Below are 19,311 nucleotides of genomic sequence, written 5' to 3' on the forward strand. Positions count from 1 at the left end.
ATCATCTGTGCCCCAGATCTGTGCAGGCTCCTGCAGCTCCTGAGGACCTACATGAGGGGCCTGATGGTGAGAGCCCAACCCTCTGCACTGCTGCCCCACGCTGGGAAAGGCCATGGGAGAGAGTAGCCTTCCTAGGGTGAGACCCCCAAGGTGATGGGTGACGCACATGGGCACTGCAAACACAGCCTCCATCCCCTGGGAAACGCCCACCAGGGCAGGCTCCAGCCCTGCATGTCCACAGGGAGAGGTGGGCCCAGAGCTGGGGAGGAAGGGGCTGGCTCCGGGGCCAGGGGCTGCCAGCAGGAAACCTCTAGGGACCAGGGCAAAGGAGTGTGTGAGCCTGGGCTCCCCCCAGACCCCCACAGGGTCACCCCAGGGGTGGAGGAGCTCCCAGCAGGGAATGGGCCAACACTGTCATGGCAGAGGCTGTTGGTGACGGCTGCCTCCTCCCCTCTTCTGCTCTAGGGCCAGATCCTGCTCTTTGCAGTGACCTGCGGCTGCTCCTCGTGGGGAGCCCTGCTGTGGACACCCAACGCACCTTCCAGCCTGCAGCAGAGAAGCCCATCAGGGAAGAGCTGGAGGGCTGTGGAGACCCAACAGCAGGAGCAGGGAGGGCAGTTTAGGCTCCAGGTTCCTGCCCAAGGGTCAAACCCTTCTCCCCACACAGCTCCTGTGTGAAAGGTTTCTCTGCCCATGGGAGCTGGGACAGGTGAACGCCCCAGCCGAGGGAGAGGGACCCTGGCTCAACTCCCAGCAGTGCCTGCATTAGGGGAGGGACACAAAATACCCTCTGCCATGGAAATGTGCCCACGTTAGCACCCTCCCAGGCAGGCCCTTCTCCAGGCCAGGGGCTGGATGGCAGCTGTGGGTTCCAGTCCACGTCTCACAGGGATCCTTTCTCCCTCCCCCTGGCCTCTGCCTCATCTGCCTCCCACAACGCTGAGGGAAAGGTGCCCCCACCAACCCCCCCCACTCCCATCCCCCCTGCACCTGCACACAGGTACTCCCCGACACAAACCGACACTGTCACCCCTGGCGAGGCAGCAGGAGGGCAGGGGTGGAGGTAGGAGCGCAGCAGGAGGAGGGGTTCCCAGGGCTGCCATGGGGCCTTAATGCCCCTGCCCAGGAAGGAAGGCAGCTCTGGGGCTGTGATAGAAGTTCTCGGGGTCTGCAAGGACCCCCAAGGCAGCAGGAACAGCCCATGGAGACTGGAGTCCTGGCAGAGTCATTGAAGGGGCAATCCCAGGCCCGTGTTCCCCAGCAAGTGGCTCTGTACCCTGTGCCAGGGCAGTGGGGAGGACAGCTGCCTCCTAACCGCTGTGGGAGATGAGCCGTGGGCCATGATCCCCCCTGTGGCTGGCTGGGGTGTTCAAGGCACCACGGCCACCTTAGGGCTCACTTCTGTGGGGCCAACCCCAACACAGCTCTATTGTGGCCTCTATGCTGTTGGACCAGCATGGCCCAGGCAGGGCCTGGGGGAAAGAGCTACTGGGGAACACTGAGGTGAGGAGATGGGCGCTTCTGCTGGGGTGCATCACGGGACCTTGCAGAGAGCCATTTCTGTTGGAAACTTTTGCTGGCAGGATGGAAATATCGGCAGGAATATTCCCCTGGAACCATGGGCTCTCGCAGCCCCACAGCCTGACCCTGAGCCTGCTGTCCCGAGATGTGCCCTTTGCCCTCCACCATGTCTTTGTGCTCTGCTCCCCCGGATCAGCCTCAGGGAGACACCCCGACACCTGGGCAGGCAAGCACCAGCTCTGGCTCAAACCCCCAAAGACTTTTATTAAGAACAAATATGGAGGCACAGCGTAAAAACAGCGTAATACAAATAGAGGACATGCCCAGCTGTTTCTGCTGCCCGTGGGAAAAGGGAAACAGTTCCCTGGTGCTCACGGCTCTCCCAGCTGCACAGTCCTCTCCTCCCTCCCGGCTGCACCCAGCTGCACGGCAGGGACGGGCTCTCCTGCTCTGGGCATCAGGGACTGTTGTGCACTGTCTGCTGGTATTGCAACCTTTGTGTCCTCAGGGCGATGCGCCAGAGACACCTCTTCAGCATCGTCATAGCCCGTGCTCTCTGGGGACAGGGACCAGGCATCTCCCTCAGCTCCAGGGGCCCCAGCACTTCTCTGGGAGCGCAGGTTTGCCCCTGCAAGCAGCAAGGCAGGCCATTGCACGTTTGCCCCATGGGGTGCCTCTCCTGCTCTGTAGATCTCCAGCCTCCCGTCTCCTCACTAGTCCTGAGATGTTCAGGTCTCTCTCCCACCCCCTGCTCCCCCCAAGGAAAAATTCCCAGGGCAGGTTCCCCCATCCCAGGAGGCTGGGCTCTCAGTACAGCAGCGATTCATCCAGCACCAGGGATGGCACCCCAGGAACCGGTAGCGCTATCTTTCCCTCTCACCTCCGGGAGCATCCCTGGGCCCTGCTCCCTCCTCTGGCGCCCTGGGCATTTCCCAGTCTCCCTGCCCAGGGGAAGGATCCTCCCCAGGGTCAGAAACCTCCCTGGCATCATCATAGCCATCTGCTGGGTCTCCTCCGAGCAGGACAGGGACGTCTGAAAGGAGAGGGCAGCTGGTGAGATTGAGAAGATACATCCCGCAGAGCAGAGGATGGGAGGATGCGCAGGGACATGGGGCTCAGACACTGGTGTTGGCAGCACCACAGGAGACACCCAGTGTGCTCCCCAGCTCTGACGGTGACACTCAGTGACACTGCTGTCCATCACATGTCTGCAGGGACAGGACATCAACCCCTTCCTGCCCCTGTTACCTGGTGCTGAACGTGGACCATCCTCCTCCTCGCTGTCCCTGGGGTAGGGCTGCAGCTTGGTCAAGGACCCCTCTGAATCGGAGCCTGGAGAGAGGCACAGTGGGTGTTATGGGAGTGCGCTCTGCTCACCTGGCTTGTGGTCAGTGCTGCTGGGGACGGGGGACCCACGGAGCCAGGGCTGAGTGGGGAGGAGGGCTCAGGACTCACCCTGCTCCCCTGGGATCAACCCTGTCTCAAAGGGCCTCCCAGAGATGCCTGGGGACAGCCCCTTCCCTCACCCCTCAGGTGTCACATAGGGGTGCAGGGACAGGCAGAGAGGGGCTGTCCCCGGCTGGGATGGGCAGAGCTGGTGGGGAGGAAGCTTCTCTCCCAGGCCCAGGACCTGGCTGCTCTCCCCACAGAACCCACAGACCCCAACTCCATGGGCCAGGGGGTTGCAGTGGGTCAGCCCCAGGTGAGGGCCAGGGGAAAGAGTTCTGCACATGTGCCCCCCCATGAGGGACCCACACCCACCTGACTGACTGAACCTTGCCTGCTTCTCCCACGCTGGGCTGTAACCGATCTCCTCATACACGGCCTCAGGGAAGGGCTCCCAAGCGCGCTCAGAGCCTGCGGATAGAGGCAGGGCTGGCTCAGAGACAGGCAAAGAGGGGACAGAATCCTGCTCTGTTCCCCCAGCCCTGTTCCCCTGGGCCAGCCCAGGGCTGTCCCCACAACACAGACCCGCTGCGCTGTTCGGTCACCACTGCCACTTCCTCAGTGAGGGCAATGTCTCCATGGAGATGATCTGGGGCAGTGACACCCTTGCACCGTCCCTTCAGAGACAGACCTTCTGCCCCTCCGGCCCCTGGGTCAGGTCCCTGGTGCTGAGCTTGGAGCAGCTCCCGCTTTTCCTCTCCCCCTGGAGCTTCCCCCTCTCTGCCCCATGGATCCAGAGCATGGCACGTGCCCTGCCATGGGGAGGTCAGGGTTGGGCAGAGGAACAGCCTGGGGGTCTGAAACCACGAGTATGGACCCTGCTGCCCCACGTTCTTCCTGGCATCTCCCCTGACCCAGAGCCCACTCCAGCACTGCCCAGAGTGCTGCCAGTGGCAGGTCCTCAGCTGTTTCCCCTCTGCTCCCATCTGTCCCAGCCCAGCTCAGCCATTTGTTTCCTTGCCTCATCCCTAAATCCTCCCTGTGTCCTGACTCTCTCTACCCCTTGCTGCTGGTGGCCCATGGTCAGGCAATCAATGGGGCAGCACATGGGAATGCAGGCAGCACACACTCTTGTCCCCCCAGCTCTGCCTGTACCACTCACTGACACCCCACAGCACCCCTGGCCTTGCCAGGAGGCATCTTCCCCTGGGACCATGGGGGACAGACCCACCTCTGCGCCCAGCCCTGGCGCTTCGCACTTGCCCGGCCAGGAGGGCCAGGAGCAGGCAGAGAAGGGCTCCCAGGATGATGCAGATGATGACGGGCAATGAGACCTTTTCACTGCTGGTCGGACGGCCCCGAGTGGGATCTGCATGGGCAGGAACACAGAAAGGGCAGCACCAGACCTGGGAGAGGTGTGGGGCCAGGACACCCCAGTCCTGACCCCCATTACACCGGGGGTAAGGGGCCCCAGGGGGTGAGCGATGGGGAAGCTCCCACCCTACTGAGTAAATGACAGCCCTATCCAACCCCCTCCACCGCTACCCCGGTGCCTCCTCTCGGGAGCTTCACACCCCGACAAGAAAGCCCTTCCCTCCAGCTGCGGGTCACAGCCTGGCCTCAAGAAGACCCAGCGCAGCCAGGGAGGACAGGTTACCTGTTCGGGGCGTTGGTGCTGCCGTCCTGGGTGCAGCTGCAGAGGAAGAGAAGGAGACTGGGCTGAGAGGGTGGGTGTGCAGGTACCAGGGAGCCTCCTCTCTGACATGCCGTGTGTGTGTGTGTGTGTGTGTTTATATGTGTGTGAATGCATGCGTGTGCTTTTAGACATCCCTGACACATCCCACACAAATTGCCCCTCCTGCAGGGCTGCTCAGGGTGGCTGGAACAGAGCCCAGGGCCCTGCTCTGGGACACGGGTAGGATAGCACAAGCACGCTGGAAGATGCCCCTGGGGCCTGCAGAGCCCTGCTGGGCAGAAGACGGAGGACATCCAGCCCCACAGAAGCAGCTGCCCACTTGGGAACAGGCTCCCATGTTCTGCAGGGACAGCCTTGCTCTCAGGAGCTCTGGAACCATGATGGGACCCAGCAAGGAAAAACGCCTTCTCTGGCTCCTTGCCTATACCCCCGTGAGGAGTCCCAGCCCTGCCGCTCACCTGAGCAGTTCACGGCAGCATCCTCCTTGTGCCGGCAGGCACCGCTGTCCCCAGGACGAGCCCAGCAGTCCTGCAGAGATGGCTATGTCCCCCGGCACTCCACCTGCTCCAGCCAGATGGGACCCGTCCCCTCCCCAAATGCAGCCTTCTCCAGGGCAGACACTGCGGGGCCACAGCCCAGCTGCCTGCATGCCACCTCAGCATCCTGCATGTCCCAGGAGTCGTCGCACACCGTCCCCCAGGAGCCGCGGTGCCAGACCTCCACTCTGCCCAAGCACCCATTCTCGCCTCCAACGGCACGAATCTTCTCCCTGTCTGGAGAAGGCAGAGACCTCCCAGGGCACCGGGACAGCAGGCAGAGCCCTGCCAGGTGAGAGGGGCATGCAGAGGAGCAGCTACCTGTGCAGCTTGTGGAGTTTGGGCACACAGTCCCCAGGGCTGGGGGCGTTTCTGACCGTCTCCCTGCAGAAGGAAAAGCTGGGGTGAAGGGGCTGCTGCAGGGGAGTTGTGCAGCAGAGGGTGGGGCAGAGCTCTGCTCACACCTCCCCGTGCTGCCTCGCTCACGGCAGCAGCTGAACCCTGGTCATTCAGGGGACACACACGGCAATGTGGGGGACCCTGACTGCTCAGCCCCAAAGGGACCCTGGTTCACAGAAAAGCAGGAGGGTGTCCATGGAGGGGACGCTCCTCGGAACGCTGGCTGGTCTTTCCTGAGACCTTGCCTGGAGACACCTCTGCCTCCCCCGGGCACTGCTGGGAGCCCGGCTGGCAACTGCTGGTGAATGTGTGGGGCTCTGAGAGCTGAAGTCCCATTTGTGCCACCAGAAGCAGCAGGGTCTGGCACGTAAGGTCAAAGCCCCTGTGGGCCTTGTCTCTGTACTTGACTGTGCCCAGCAGGGAGCAGGAGCTGGGGGGATGCTGGTGCCCGGGTAGCTCAGAATTACCATTGCAGGTGATGTGGGTCTCATCTTGCAGGTCATCGCACGACTGTGGGTCCCAGGGAGCGGAGGGACACTGCCAGAAGGAGCTGTTTCTCTCCCCACACTCCACACGATCCAGCCAGGCGGGGCCAGACACGCTACCATAGGGCAGGCGTGTTTCCAGGGACCCTCCATCCCCGCAGCCCAGCTCCTTGCATGCCAGCGACACTGTTTTGGGAGTCATTAAGTTGGAGCAAACACTCCCCCACGTCCCGTTATAGAAAACCTGCAGGCGCCCGGAGCAGCCATCGCTGTTCTCCAGCCTCAGGTCCACGAACTCTGGGAGGAAAGTGGCCAAAGGGGAACATGCTGGTCTGGGGCTGTGGGAGCAGGGACACCCCTGCACCCCCCAGGCCCTCAGCCAGGCAAAGGCACGTCCAGCAAGTCCCCCTTGCACACATGGACAGAGAAAAGTCCCGGATGGACAGACAACCCTGCCCTCCCCGCTCACCCTCAGGGACAGCTGAGCTCACCGGGGAACCCTGGTGGGACTGAGGAGACCCATGCATTGGCACCCCCGGGACGAGCTTGGGCAGGGGCCGAGAGGCAGCCAGGGACAGCCTCGGCCGTGGCCATCTCTCCCCTCATCCCAGCCTCCCCAGGCACTGGGGCCTGGGGCTATGGGAGCAGAGAAGCCTCTTCACCCCCCAGGCCCTCAGCCAGGCAGAGGCACGGCCAGCAAATCACCCTTTTGCCAGGGGGCAGAGAGAAGTCCCAGACGGACAGACACCCATGCCCTCCCCACTAACCCTTGGGGACAGCACAGCTTACAAGGGACCTCTAGTGGGACTGAGGGGGTTTGTGCATGTGTGTCCCCAGGACAGGCTCAGGCAGAGGCTCAGAGGCAGCCAGGGACAGCCTCGGTCGCTGCCGCCTGTCCCCTCGTCCCAGCCTCCCTGGGCACTGGGCTCCCACCACAGCTCCCGGCACAGACCTGAGCAGACAACTCCTGCGTCCTCTTTGTGCCCACAGTCATGCTGCCCCCAGGACCCTGCTGAGCAGTCCCAGAGAGCAGCTTCGGCCCCAGAGCAGTTCACGGCATCCAGCCAGATCTGCCCAGAGCCTTCCCCGAACTGAGCAGAGCCAACCGCCTTCACCGCCCCTCCGCAGCCCAGCTGGTGGCAAACAACAGTGGCATCGGGCAGGTCCCAGCCGTCATCGCAGATGGTCCCCCAGCTGCCCTGGTAGTAGATCTCCACTCTCCCAGCACAGCGCCCAGGCCCGTTCACCAGCCGGACCTGCCGGCTCCCTGCAGTGGGAAGAAACCCCAGCTGTCATTAGGGGCGGTGCCCACCCAGCCCAGAGCCTGGGGGGGGCCTGTGCAGTGCCACTTACCCCGGCAAACGACCCCCACGTCCTCTGCAATCCCTGCTGCCAGCATGCTCTCGGGCAGGGAGGTGTTGCAGAGGGTCAGGTTGGCCTCGTGCCCTGCACACCTGACCCCCCGCAGCCCCACAGGACCTGTCCCTCTCTGAGGCTTCGGGGGGTTGTAAGCTGTCTCTGCCTCTCCGCACCGCAGCTGCCGGCACACCACGCTGGCCTCCCGCATGTCCCAGTGGTCATCCAGGACCCTGCCCCATGTCCCGTGCTGGAAGATCTCTACTCGTCCGTCGCACCGACTCCCTCCAAGCACCAGCCGCAAGGACGCGGAGCCAGCTGGGCCTGGGGAGAGCAGCCATGCCCCAGCCCTTGGTGGCACCAGGGAGGCAAACAGCCTGCGGCACGTCTCCAGGCTCTGGCACCCTTTCAGGGCCTTGAAGCTCTGCCTGCCTGTCCCCAGCCCTCTGCGGGAGCTCCTGGGCCAGGGCTCCATGGGGCTGGTTGCCCAGTCCCTGAGCCTTCCTGAGCCAGACGCCAGCTTTGCTGTTGGCGGGGCAGAGACACACAGCACGTCCCTGCCAATGCAGTTGGGGCAGCTTCCGCAGGAGGCAGCAATGGCCAGCAGTGGCCTGGGGATGGGCAGCACCAGGACAGGCTTTGCCCAGCCTCAGCACTGGCACTGGCACTGCTGAGACACCAGGCACAGCCCACACATCTCTGCCCATCTACGTCCCTGGGAATGGGGGACTGGGAGCCTGTGTCCCTGGCAGGGAGCAGAGCGAGGGGGGCCTCTCTGAGCAAACAGGATGAGTTTGGGGCTTGCGCTGACCAGAAGGCAGGGCAAAGCCCAGCCCCGCTCTGCAGCTCACCCCCCTGGTCTGCCGCTGCTGCCAGGGGCACCCAGGCAGCCCCTGTGATGGTGAGTTCAGGCTCTGAGGGTATCTCTCTGTGGCTGGAACAGGGCTGTCTGCAGCCAGGGGGGTGGCGATGATCCCCGCAGCGCTGCCCCGGGCCCATCCCACAGTGGGAGTTCAAAGGAGCCCAGGCCTAGTAGTGGCCCCGGAGCCTGAGCTGCTGACCCGGGGGGCAGAGACGACTGCTCCTGTTCAGTCCTCAGCTCTCCCACAGCAGAGCAGTTGGTCCGAGCAGGCAAAGCCCTCCAGATCGCTTCTGGTGAAGCCAGGGTTTCTCCAGGGAGAAATGCAGCCTGGCACTGCAATGGGGTCCCCTGCTTTGCATTTCTCTCTCATGCCAGGGGAAAATGAAGTTAATCCTGTGTTTTCCCAGCACTCACCTGAGCAAATGACAGCAGCGCTGTTCTCATGGGAGCATGGTGAGGCCCCCAAGGCAGTCACTGGGCACTGTCCCAGGTGAGCTTCTGTCCCATCACAGTGGAATGAGTCTTTCCAGACAGGGCCGGTTCCTCTCCCAAAATGCCCTCCTCTGGGAATGGACTCAGCAAACCCACAGTCGAGGTGACGACAGAGAACGTGGGCATCCGAGAGATCCCAGCGGGAGGCACAGAGAGAGCCCCAGGTCCCCAGCACATGGACCTCCACCCTCCCCTCACATGCCGTGCTGCCGTTCACCAGCCGGAACCCTGTGAACTCTGGGAAAGAGAAGGATGAGAGAGGGCGGACTTGTGCTCTCGCTCCCTCAGGAGCTAGAGGAGAGGCCAAATGGACGAGAGCCTGCCATCCTCCTCCTTCTGCATGATTTTAGGGCTGCAGACAACCACATCACCCCTGCTGTCCTCACACCTGGCACGGCACAGTCCCTGCCCTGCTCCCCTGTCCCCAGCACACCCCCTGGCATTTAACACCCCAACAGGAGTCCTTACGTGTGCAGGTGACACCAGCGGCGTCCGTGTGGGTGCAGGGCTGGTCTCTGGGGGACCCCCTGGGGCAGAACGCGAGGAAGGATTCATTCCCCGCACACTGCAGCTCTCTGTCCCACATGGGACCGACACCTTCTCCAAAGTCAGCTGCTCCGGGGACGGACAGGGCTGTGCCACACTGTAACTCCCTGCAGACCACGTTGGCGGCTTTGGGACCAAAGTCTGAGTCACAGACAGTTTTCCACTGGGTTCCATCATGGATCTCCACGCGTCCTGAGCAGGGGCTGTTCCCTCCAACCAGCCGGACAAATCCTGGAGCAATCAAAGACCCCTGCGAGTTCCCAGAGCCCTCTGTCCGTTACCTGACCGCATCCCACCTAATCTCCAAGGAGGCCACGGGCAAAGAGTCCCACAAGCACCCCAGCAGCTCCCAGTGGGTGCTGATGGCACAAACACATCAGGGACTGCCTGCCGCTCCTCAGACATCAGCACAGCACTCATGGGCTGGCTTTTCTTCCAAACCCACAGCCACAGATACTGCTTAGAAAAACTGCTGCTGTCCTGGAGACCCTGGGATGCCTGGCACGGGCCCTAGGCACTTGCAGCGCTTGGAGCACTTGAGCCCAGGGAGATTGGCCCAGGCACTGTTGGCTGCTGCAGCCTGCTCTGCCTGCCGAGCTCAGTGCCAGGCTGAGGAACCCCTGGGAGCTACCAGAAATGCACCTCATTCCCAGAGGGTACACACTCTATGAGTGTACCTGCGGTTGCTGTCTCCACCAGCCCCAAGCTCCAACACCCACCCGGGGAGGGGTCCTCAGCCAGGGCCAGAAGTACACGGCCAGGCATGCACAGCCCCAGCCAACAGCTGGGCAGAAGGCAGGAGAGTAGGCAGAGGAGCAGCCCTGGACTGACACAAGCTCCCAAGGCAAGGACAGGCACCAAGGAGAGCCAGAAAGTGCTAGCAAATCCCCCGTGGCACAGGGCAGACAGGGGCTGGGGCCGACAGGAGAGGCTGGGCAGCAGGTCAGCACTGCCTGCACAGGGTTGTTTCCCTGTGAGCTGGCTCTCATGGGGTGACCCTGGAAGAAGAATGGGGTGGCCACGCCACCCTGCTCTTCTGCCCAAGCCCAGTGATCCTCCCCTGTGAGCAGCCCCTCTGCTTTGGGGGGACTCATGTCTGCCAGGGAACACAACCCAACAGTCCCTGGCCACCTTGGGCCCTTCCCTTCGGCTGTGGGTGGCCACGTGAGCTGCTCTCAGTGCCTCTGCCATGGGGGGACCTGGTCCTCCGTGCTGCCAGATAGCTCCTGCGTGAACAGAAGGAGAAAGCTGGGAACTAAGACTGTGGAGCAGGGTGGGCATTCATCTTCCAGGCCCAGGCACCGATTGAGGGTGGGCTGAGCCACATCGGGGGTCAGGCAGGGACAGGTTCCCACTGGGCTTTCCTCAGGGACCGGGGAAACCAGGAATGAAAGTCCCAGCTCAGCAGTGTGACCGGCCACACTGGGCCCTCCTCTAGTACCCCCTTGTTTCCCTGAGGGCACAGCCAGGTCCCTTCCCCCATCCCAGCCACAAAGGTGAGGAATGGGCTGGTCCCTTACCTGAACATGTCACTCCAGCATCCCAGCTGTGATAACAGTTGTGTTGACCCCATCCATTGTGTGTACAGTCAGACAGGGCAGACTCGGTGCCACGACAGCGAACATTAGCCATCCAAATGGTGCCAGATCCTGGCCCAAAGTGTCCATACTGAGGAACTTTATCAGCAGACCCACAGCCCAGCTGCTTACAAACCACTGCAGCATCGGCCGTGTCCCAAGAGATACCACACACGGTCCCCCACTGGCCCTGGTGTTTCACCTCCACTCTTCCAGCACAGCGTCCGCCACCATCCTCCAGCCTCACCACCGCAGCCCCTTCAAACATCAACACGGGACCCATCAGGAGGGTGCTGAGCCCCAAACTGCAGTTCTGGAGGTCCCCCCTGCCCAGGCTGAGTCGCAGGCACTGGAGTGGGAGTCCTCCCCCTTCTGGGCTGTCCCCGGGGCAGTGTGGGGGTCCCTTTTCTCCCCATGGGCTGCAAAGAGCTGGGGGTGCCCAGCAGCAGACCTGCTGTGCCATTCACCACCCCACAGCCTGCAGCACCTCCTCCCACCTCAACAACCTCCTGCCCATGCCCACCCGCACACCGTGGCTGGCGCTGCACAGAGCACCGTCTCCTCACCATCCCAGAAACCCCTGTACAGCCCTGTGCCCTCAGGCCCACAGCTGCCTCTCCCACCCAGAGAGACACAGGGAAGGGCAGAAGTTCAATTGACTTGAGTACCTTCTGCCCCTCATCTCAGTGGCACCTGCAAAGAAACCCGTTCTCAGAAGTATCCCGATGACCTCGCTGGTACTCACTGGCCCTGGGCTGTGGGACAAGGGAACCGGCACTTACCCCTGCACAGCTGCACCCAGAGGAGCAGCCACATCACCTGAGGGAACTGGAGTCCCTCTGTGCCCATCCTGAGCCTCCTGCCCTGCTGGCACAGCCCTGCTGCACCTCACTCCCTCTCACGGCTCCGGGGGACTCACGGGGACGACAGCGGTGGGAGGGTAATATATCTCTGCAGATGCCGACCCAGCTGCAGGAGGAGCCAATCGAAGCAGCAGCACCTTTTTAGACATGATCAGGAGCTATCTCCCCTCCGACACAGCCCAGCCCTCCAATGAACTTCTCCAGCGCCGTTCATGACCATATATGAGGGATGGCTCCGCTTCGGGTGTCACGGTCACGGCGGTGGGGAATCATCACAGGACAGGGCTGTGTGGGGGGCGGGGAATGGATCTGTCACCCCTTGCATCTCGCTGTGGGGACCAGGGGCACTGAGCATCTCCTACGTTGGGCTCATCCAAGAGCCCAAGAGGCAAGTGACCAGCCATCCCCATGCTACAGGAACCACAGGGCTGGGACTGCACCAAGGTCTGTGTGAGGATGGGAAGGAAACAGCCCCTGCCCCTCCTACAGACCCTGCTGTGCTGGCAACAGCAGCTGGGAAAGGTCCTTGGCCTGGACAAGAGCTCCATCCCAGGAGTGCTGGCTTGCAAAGCCCCATGGTGGGTCCCTTGCAGGAGCTGGAGCTGGGACATGTCCCTGCCCTGGCAGCAGACATGCAGCCCAGAGGCTCAGACATGTCCCTGACTCTCAGCCTGTCACCAAGGGGCCGTTATTCCCCACAGGCAGATTGGGAGCTGGAGCCTGCAGGTGCACAAACCACAGCCCATGTGGCCTCGCAGCCCTCGCCATGCTCCCCCCGCAGCGCCCGTGCAGGAAGTCTGTGGTTTCCTCCTGGCACCGTGCCCTGGCACATCCCTGCGGTGCCCCTGAGCCACCCCCACCCCGACTGCTCCAGCCAGGGCTGCAGGGGCTGCTCCTTCAGCCTTGCAGACACGGGCCAGGCAGCTCCCATCCCCCGTGATGCCCCTCTGATGCACACGGCTGCTCTGCACCGAGCCCCACAGCCACGGGGTGCTATGCGTTACATGTCCTCACACCCTCCTACTTCTGCTGCTGTGTGCTCATGAGTTACACTGTCACACGTGCGGGTGTGCTGCGTATGGGCTTCTCCTGACCATGGTTCTTCCAAAAAGCCATATTTGGATGGGGCCTAAATATTATTTTGATGACATCGGAAGCACCCACACAAGCCATATGCCTGATCTTTGCCTAAAAGCTACTCAGGCACCAGTGAAATCACAAATTCGTGCACAAGCCATGTGCATACTCCTGGCCTATGCGCCACTCAGCCACAGGTGATGTCATAGCATCTAAACCTGCCATGTGCCTGTTCCTGGCCTCTCAGGTATTCAGGCACCAATGACCTCACAAACACCTACACAAACTATTGGTCTGCTCCTAGCCTATCCGCTACTCAGGCACCAGTGACACAACTCAACCTACACCACCCATGGGCCTGCCCCTGGCCTATCAGATAATAGGGCCACAGTGACTTCACAAGCACCTACACAACCCATAGGCCTTGTCCTGGCCTATCAGTTAATCAGTCACAAATGACGTTGCAAACACCTACATGAGACAAGTTCTTACTCCTGGCCTACCAGCTTCTCAGGCCCCTGTGACCTCAAAATATCCAACACAAGACATGTTTCTCCCGGCCTACCAGCTACTCAGGCACCTATGACCTCACAAAGACATTCACAAGTAATATGCCAGCTCCTGGCCTATCATCTACTCAGGCACCAGTGACCTCAGAAGCGCCTACACAATCCATAGGCCTGTTCCTGGCCTATCAGATATTCAACCCAGAGTAACCTCACAAGTAGGTATCTGTCCATTTGCCATGTACTTGCCATTGACGTACTCAGGCTCCAATGACCTCACAAGCACCTATACCTGGTCCTGGCCTATCAGCTACTCAGCCAAGAGTGACATCACAAGTACATGCCAAAGCTCTGTGTCTCCCTCTTGCCTATCAGCTACTCAGGCACCAGTGACCTGATCACCACATATCCACCTATTTGCTGTCTCCTCACCTATGAGGTACAAGGGAACAAGTGACCTCATCCAATCGCTTGCTCGCTCCCCCCCCAGGAGGATGGGGGAGACAACTGGAAGGGCAAAATGAGAGAAAAACTCATGGGTCAAGATAATGACACTTTAAGAAATGGTGAAAAATAAAAAAAAGGAAGGAAACACGGGATGGAGAAGCAATCACTCACACCAGCAGAAAGATCCCAGCCAGTCTCCAAGCAATGGCTACTTTGGAGAAACTCCCCTGCCAGTTTTAGTGCTGAACAAGACGCCATATGGCATGGAATATCTCTTTGGTCCGTTTGGGTCAGCTGTCCTGACTTTGTCCCCTCCCAGGCTCTCGCCCATCCCCAGCCTCCTCACTGTGGGGTCAGAATGAGAAACAGAGAAGGCCTTGACATTATGCCAGCACTCATCAGCAATAGCCACAACATCAGTGCGTTATCAACACCAGCCACCAGCGCAAAGCACAGCACCGTAAGGGCTGCTATCACGCAAATGTACTCCAGCCCAGCCAGACCCAGGACAATCTCCACCCCTTATTCCATACCATTTGCATCCTGCCCAGGTCCTGTAGTATTCAATGCATTGTCATCAGCCACCACCACCCCTTTCCCTGCCCTTTGGCATGACATAAACACCGTGTACTGGGTGTGGCTGGTGTGGCTCAGGTGGACCTGGGCAAGTCCCAGCCCACTCCTGACTTCTCCCTTCACTCAGTCATCTGGAGTTTTTTGAAACATGCGATCAGGCCTGGCCTTTTCCTTTTGTTTCTATTCACATTCAAACTAGAATTGTTCACTCCATTAGCTCTTATTAAAGAAGGTTTTATCCATTTCATACCTATGCTTTTGTGGCTATATTAATTTAACTTCTATAGCTTTATACTTGTTCATAGATATGTAAACGTATACACATATACACACATATAGAAGTCTATCTATAAAAATAACGTATCTGTTCTTAAATAAATACATTTGTTAAAATAATTGGACACTCCCTTTTATAGGTATATTTCTATATATGTATATATTGCATATAAATGTATATATTTGTATCTCTCAGCACTTCCTGGTCCAAGGGAGGCAGGCAGCCAATCACAGGGCTACCAGGGAACACATCCGTATGACAGTATCTAGAAATGGCTGCCAGCCAATCACAATGCAGGATGAAAACACATGGGGAATGAGGATGTCAGAAATGGCAGCTGCCCTTTATGTAATGACAGGCCCTTTGTGACGTGCCCCTGGGGACACCAGGACAGGCGGCCAGTCCTGCCAGCCAATCACGGGGCTGCCTGAGCACTCGTAGGTATGACAGTGTCAAGAAATGGCCATTAGCCAATCACAGAGCAGTATGATCTTTAACAAAATGGCAGCTCACTGCCATGGAATGGCGGCACTGTGTCATAACATTGTGGCCAAACCAAAATGGCGGCCCCTGTGTTTGTAGGGGAAGGGCCTTCTGATGCACTTCCGGGTAAACCTGCCAGCCAATCACAGCAGAGCACATGACCGGTAGAGGAGAGCGACGTCCAGGGCAAATGGCCCCTGCAGCTGCTGGGAGGGGGCGGGACTTCCACCAGAAGCTGGTGGGTGGGGCACGTGTCGGGGCATGTCTCCCGTAGCAGTGGTGCTGGTGCTCCTGGCGTGTGCCAGGGCAGGGATCCCAACACGCACCAGGAAGGCACGTGGGGAGGTACAAACACCCCAGCCAGAGCTGGGCCTCCAGAGCTGTGGAAGCCTCCAGTTTCCTCAGGTCTCCAGACCACGCGAGTGACTGTCTCGCAAAACATATGGGTAATTAAACCGACATAAAACACTGGCCCTGTTTGAGCTCTCGGGGCAGTTTGTCTGAGCTTCGCCTCCTGGGGAACCTGCAGCTGTCCCAGCACCACCTGTGGTCACCGTCTGAAACCGTCACAAAAGGACCCCTCGCTCTGTGTGTGTGTGTGAGGGTCTACACATGCGCTAGCATGTTCAATATTTTACTCTCGTTCATGACATCCAGCCAAAGCGTGTCTTACTCTCATCTGTGTACGGGTGTGTGGAAGGAGAATGGCTGCTCCTTTAAGGGTATCTCGTCAAGGACCTGTTTCAATGAAGGAAGGGATAATAAAACAATGAGAAAAGGAGGAAGCCATAAACAAGAACTTACAGGGACACAAACCTGACCGGCAAATGGTAAGGGAGGCAGGGATGGGAACCAAAGCTGGTCAGTCACACAAACCGATGACGGCATGTGAGAGGGTGAGAGGGTTTATTCCAGCAAGTTTATCTGACCGGGGACCTGGTTAATTGGGAAACTCAGGGGAAAAAAGGGACTCCAGAAGCAAAATACAATGAGACACAGCCTTGACAAAACAAATATGGAGTCCATACAAGGAAGGAACCTAGCCAGTCACAGTGATTGATGGGCCATCAAGGATCTACAGGCACCACTTCCAAGAGGATCAGTTGGACTTTTCAACTGATAATGTTGTGAATCAGAGGGACCCCAGTCTGAGAGGGGTGGGGGAATCGATAGATCTGTGCAAGGCCATGAGGGACATGCAGGGGAAGGGGCAAGAGGGAGGAACGTAGAAGGGGTTAGACAGCAAAGGGTATAAAAGAGGCCAGTTGCATGTCAAACATGGTCAGTCAGTGTGCTTGTCTGGCTGAGAAATGCGCCTGACCACCGCAGTCTGTCGTGTCTTCTTATATCTTCTCATAAAACCTTGTCTTAACTGTCTCTCTGTAATCTCACTCTATCCTGTGTGTGTGCGTGTGCTGCAAGGACGAAGTGCCAGCTGCTGGTGAGACCTCTGTGTGTGTGTGTGTGTGTGTGTGAGGGGAATTTGGTGCCAGCTACTGGAGTCCGACCAAGGGTGTGGCTGTCCCTGGGCTGTGGTGTCAGCTAAGGGAGTGAGTGGGGTCTCGGTGCAGCTACTAGAGGCAAATGGGTGTCCCAGTGAAACTACTGGAGTGAAGGGTGTCCCAGTGCAGCTACTGGAGTGAGTGGGGTCCCTGGGCAGGTACTGAAGCAACTGGGGTCCCATAGCAACTGCTGGAGCATGTGATGTCTCCGTGCAGCTACTGGATTGAGTGGGGGTTCCCAGTGCAGCTACTAGAGGGAGAGGGGTCCCAGCGCAGCTACAGGAGCGAGTGGGGTCCCAGTGAAGCTACTGGAGTGAGTGGAGGTGCCAGTGCAGCTACTGGAGCAAGTGCAAGGGTCCCAGTGCAGCTACATAAACCAGTGGGATCCCAGAGCCGCTACTAGAGTGAGTGGGGTCCCTGTGCAGCTACTGCAGAGAGTCAGGGTTTCAGTACAGCTGCTGGAGCATGTGAGGGTCCCAGTGCAGCTCCTGGGTTGAGTGGGGGTCCCAGTGCAGCTACTGGAGCCAGTATGTTCCAGTACAGCTCTTGACACCAGTGGGTTCCCAGTACAACTACTGGAGCAAGTGTGATCTCAGTGCAGCTACTAGAGTGAGTGGGGTCCCTGTGCAGCTACTGAAGAGAGTCGGGATTTCAGTACAACTACTGGAGCATGTGGGGTTTCAGTGCAGCTCCTGGGTTGAGTGGTGGTCCCAGGGCAGCTACTAGAGGGAGGTGATTCCCAGTGCTGCTACTGGAGCAAGTGACTTCCCAGTGAAGCTACTGGAGCGAGTGGAGTCTCAGTGCAGCTACTAGAGTGAGTGGGGTCCCACTGCAGCTACTCAAGTGAGTGGGATACCTGTGCAGCTCCAGCAGCGAGTGGGGTCACAGTACAGTGACTGGAGCCAGTGGGGTCTCCATGCATCTACTGGCTCCTGTGGAGTCCCAGCACAGCTACAGGAGTGAGTGGGGTCCCAGTGCAGCTACTGGGTTGGGTGGGAGTCCCAGTGCAGCTGTTAGAACCAGTGTAGTGCCAGGGCAGCTACGGAGTGAGTGGGGTTTCCCTGTTTATCAGCACTGCCTTGTTTGCGTACCTGAAGCCCCCCTCCATCTCCTCCCCATCCCTGGATCTGATGGTAGCATTGCTGTACACAGCGATATCTCCAGCAGTGAACCCCCTCATCTACAGCATGAGGAACAAGGAGCTCAAGGATGCCATTAGGAAAATTATTCCTTGGACATGTTTCAATAGTGATAAAATTACCACCTTTCTCCACAAATGACTCCCAAAGTATTGGATTCCAGCCTTTTCTGTTTTCTGGGGGTTTTTTTTATTTCGTTTTGTTTGTTTAAATCATTATCATTATTGCTGTTGTTACTGTCCTTCATGGTTATTATGTTTTGTACGGAAATGTTTGCATTTGCATCACTACATGTGAGGCATGTACCTACTCTGTGTCAGCTGGTGCCCTTATGAAAGTGTGTCTCTAACACTGGCTCAGAGCTGGCCTGTCTCATAGCATCTCTGTAGTAAAATGGGATCTCCCTGGTGCAGTGCTTTCAGGCTGGTCTCTTCCTCCAAAGAGGCCTGAGGAACTGCACCCCTGAAGTTCCTCTTCCTCCATGTGTTGGGGAGTAAAAGCTCAGTGTCCGTTTGTGACCTTTTGGAGACATAGGACTGGATGTAGGAGTCGCCAGTTGGTGTTAAGCATGGCTGCTATTCAAGCATGGTTAGCAGTATCTGAGCAACTTCCATCATAACAATATGACTTTAGAAAGAAGAGAAATTGAGAAAAGAGGACTGGTAGCTCAAAGGAAAATTGCTGAACTTGTTGGAGGGAAAAAAAAAGGCAAGAAGGGGAGCAGAAAATAAGCAAATTCAATCTGTGTTTAATTTACAGCAACAGAGAAGGCTTCTCTACACCTCCCCTTCCCTGGGCCGCAACCCTTGTCCTGTGCCTGATGTTAGCTCAAAGAGGGACGTGGCTCTGAGAGGTCAAACGCCAATTGTTTATGCTGTCTGTACTCTGGTTCACATATGGAAAGGGCAGAGAGAGAAAGCTCAAGCTGGAGATGCGTGGGAGATGGAAAGGACTGAGTCATGTCACTCCACTGTGGATATCTACATTTGTACAGATGGATGTGGCCCCAATGCCTAAAAAATTGGATGACTGATTCTGACCAAGGAAGCCGACAGTAACTTTATAGCCAATAGCACAAACAACCCTTCCAGAGGAGAGCATCTCCTGCTCTTGTGTGAGGTCCGTGCAGTCCTTGCTTTCTTACTCTGAAACCCAGGAACCTACAGTCTGTCTTTTTAAGGTAGCCAACAAAGCCAGGATCAGGACAAGAAGACCATTTCCCACCACAATCCTAAAGTCGGAAAGGTTATGAAGGGGCAGTAGTGTGGGCTGGAGCAACCATGGGCAAATCCAGGCACTGTGGGGTGATTTCCTTCTGTGAGACATGTAAGACTATCAATATGGGGAGAGACAGGAGTGAGAAGAGCTACTGCATGAGGAATTGCCCATCCGCAGCCTGGGTATCTCAGTTGCTAAGGTCCTCTAAGAGTCAATAAAGAAACAGTCAATATTGCCGATAAGAACTGAGAAGTGGTTCATTTGACCCAAGAGGCTGACTTGAGTTGGCACACAGTGGTGCCTCCAGATCATGAGGAAGCAGAGAGCAGCTCCTCACGCTCCCAGGCCTTGAACCGGCACCGGCAAG

The 19,311-nt window shown here is 58.5% G+C and overlaps 1 protein-coding gene across 1 annotated transcript in view; it reads right to left on the reverse strand.

Moving 5' to 3' along the window:
• LOC143171645 (scavenger receptor cysteine-rich type 1 protein M130-like) overlaps nucleotides 1–11,425 on the reverse strand; it is a 91,078-nt gene extending 79,653 nt beyond the window's left edge. Inside the window, 4 exon segments of the mRNA XM_076360688.1 lie at nucleotides 9,202–9,510; nucleotides 10,800–11,151; nucleotides 11,154–11,272; nucleotides 11,275–11,425. Coding sequence (XP_076216803.1) covers nucleotides 9,202–9,510; nucleotides 10,800–11,151; nucleotides 11,154–11,272; nucleotides 11,275–11,425 — 931 coding nt within the window.
• Nucleotides 11,426–19,311: the final 7,886 nt, after the last annotated feature.

This window comes from Aptenodytes patagonicus, chromosome 29 (genome assembly GCF_965638725.1).
Source record: "Aptenodytes patagonicus chromosome 29, bAptPat1.pri.cur, whole genome shotgun sequence".
Classification (NCBI taxonomy): Eukaryota; Metazoa; Chordata; class Aves; order Sphenisciformes; family Spheniscidae; genus Aptenodytes; species Aptenodytes patagonicus.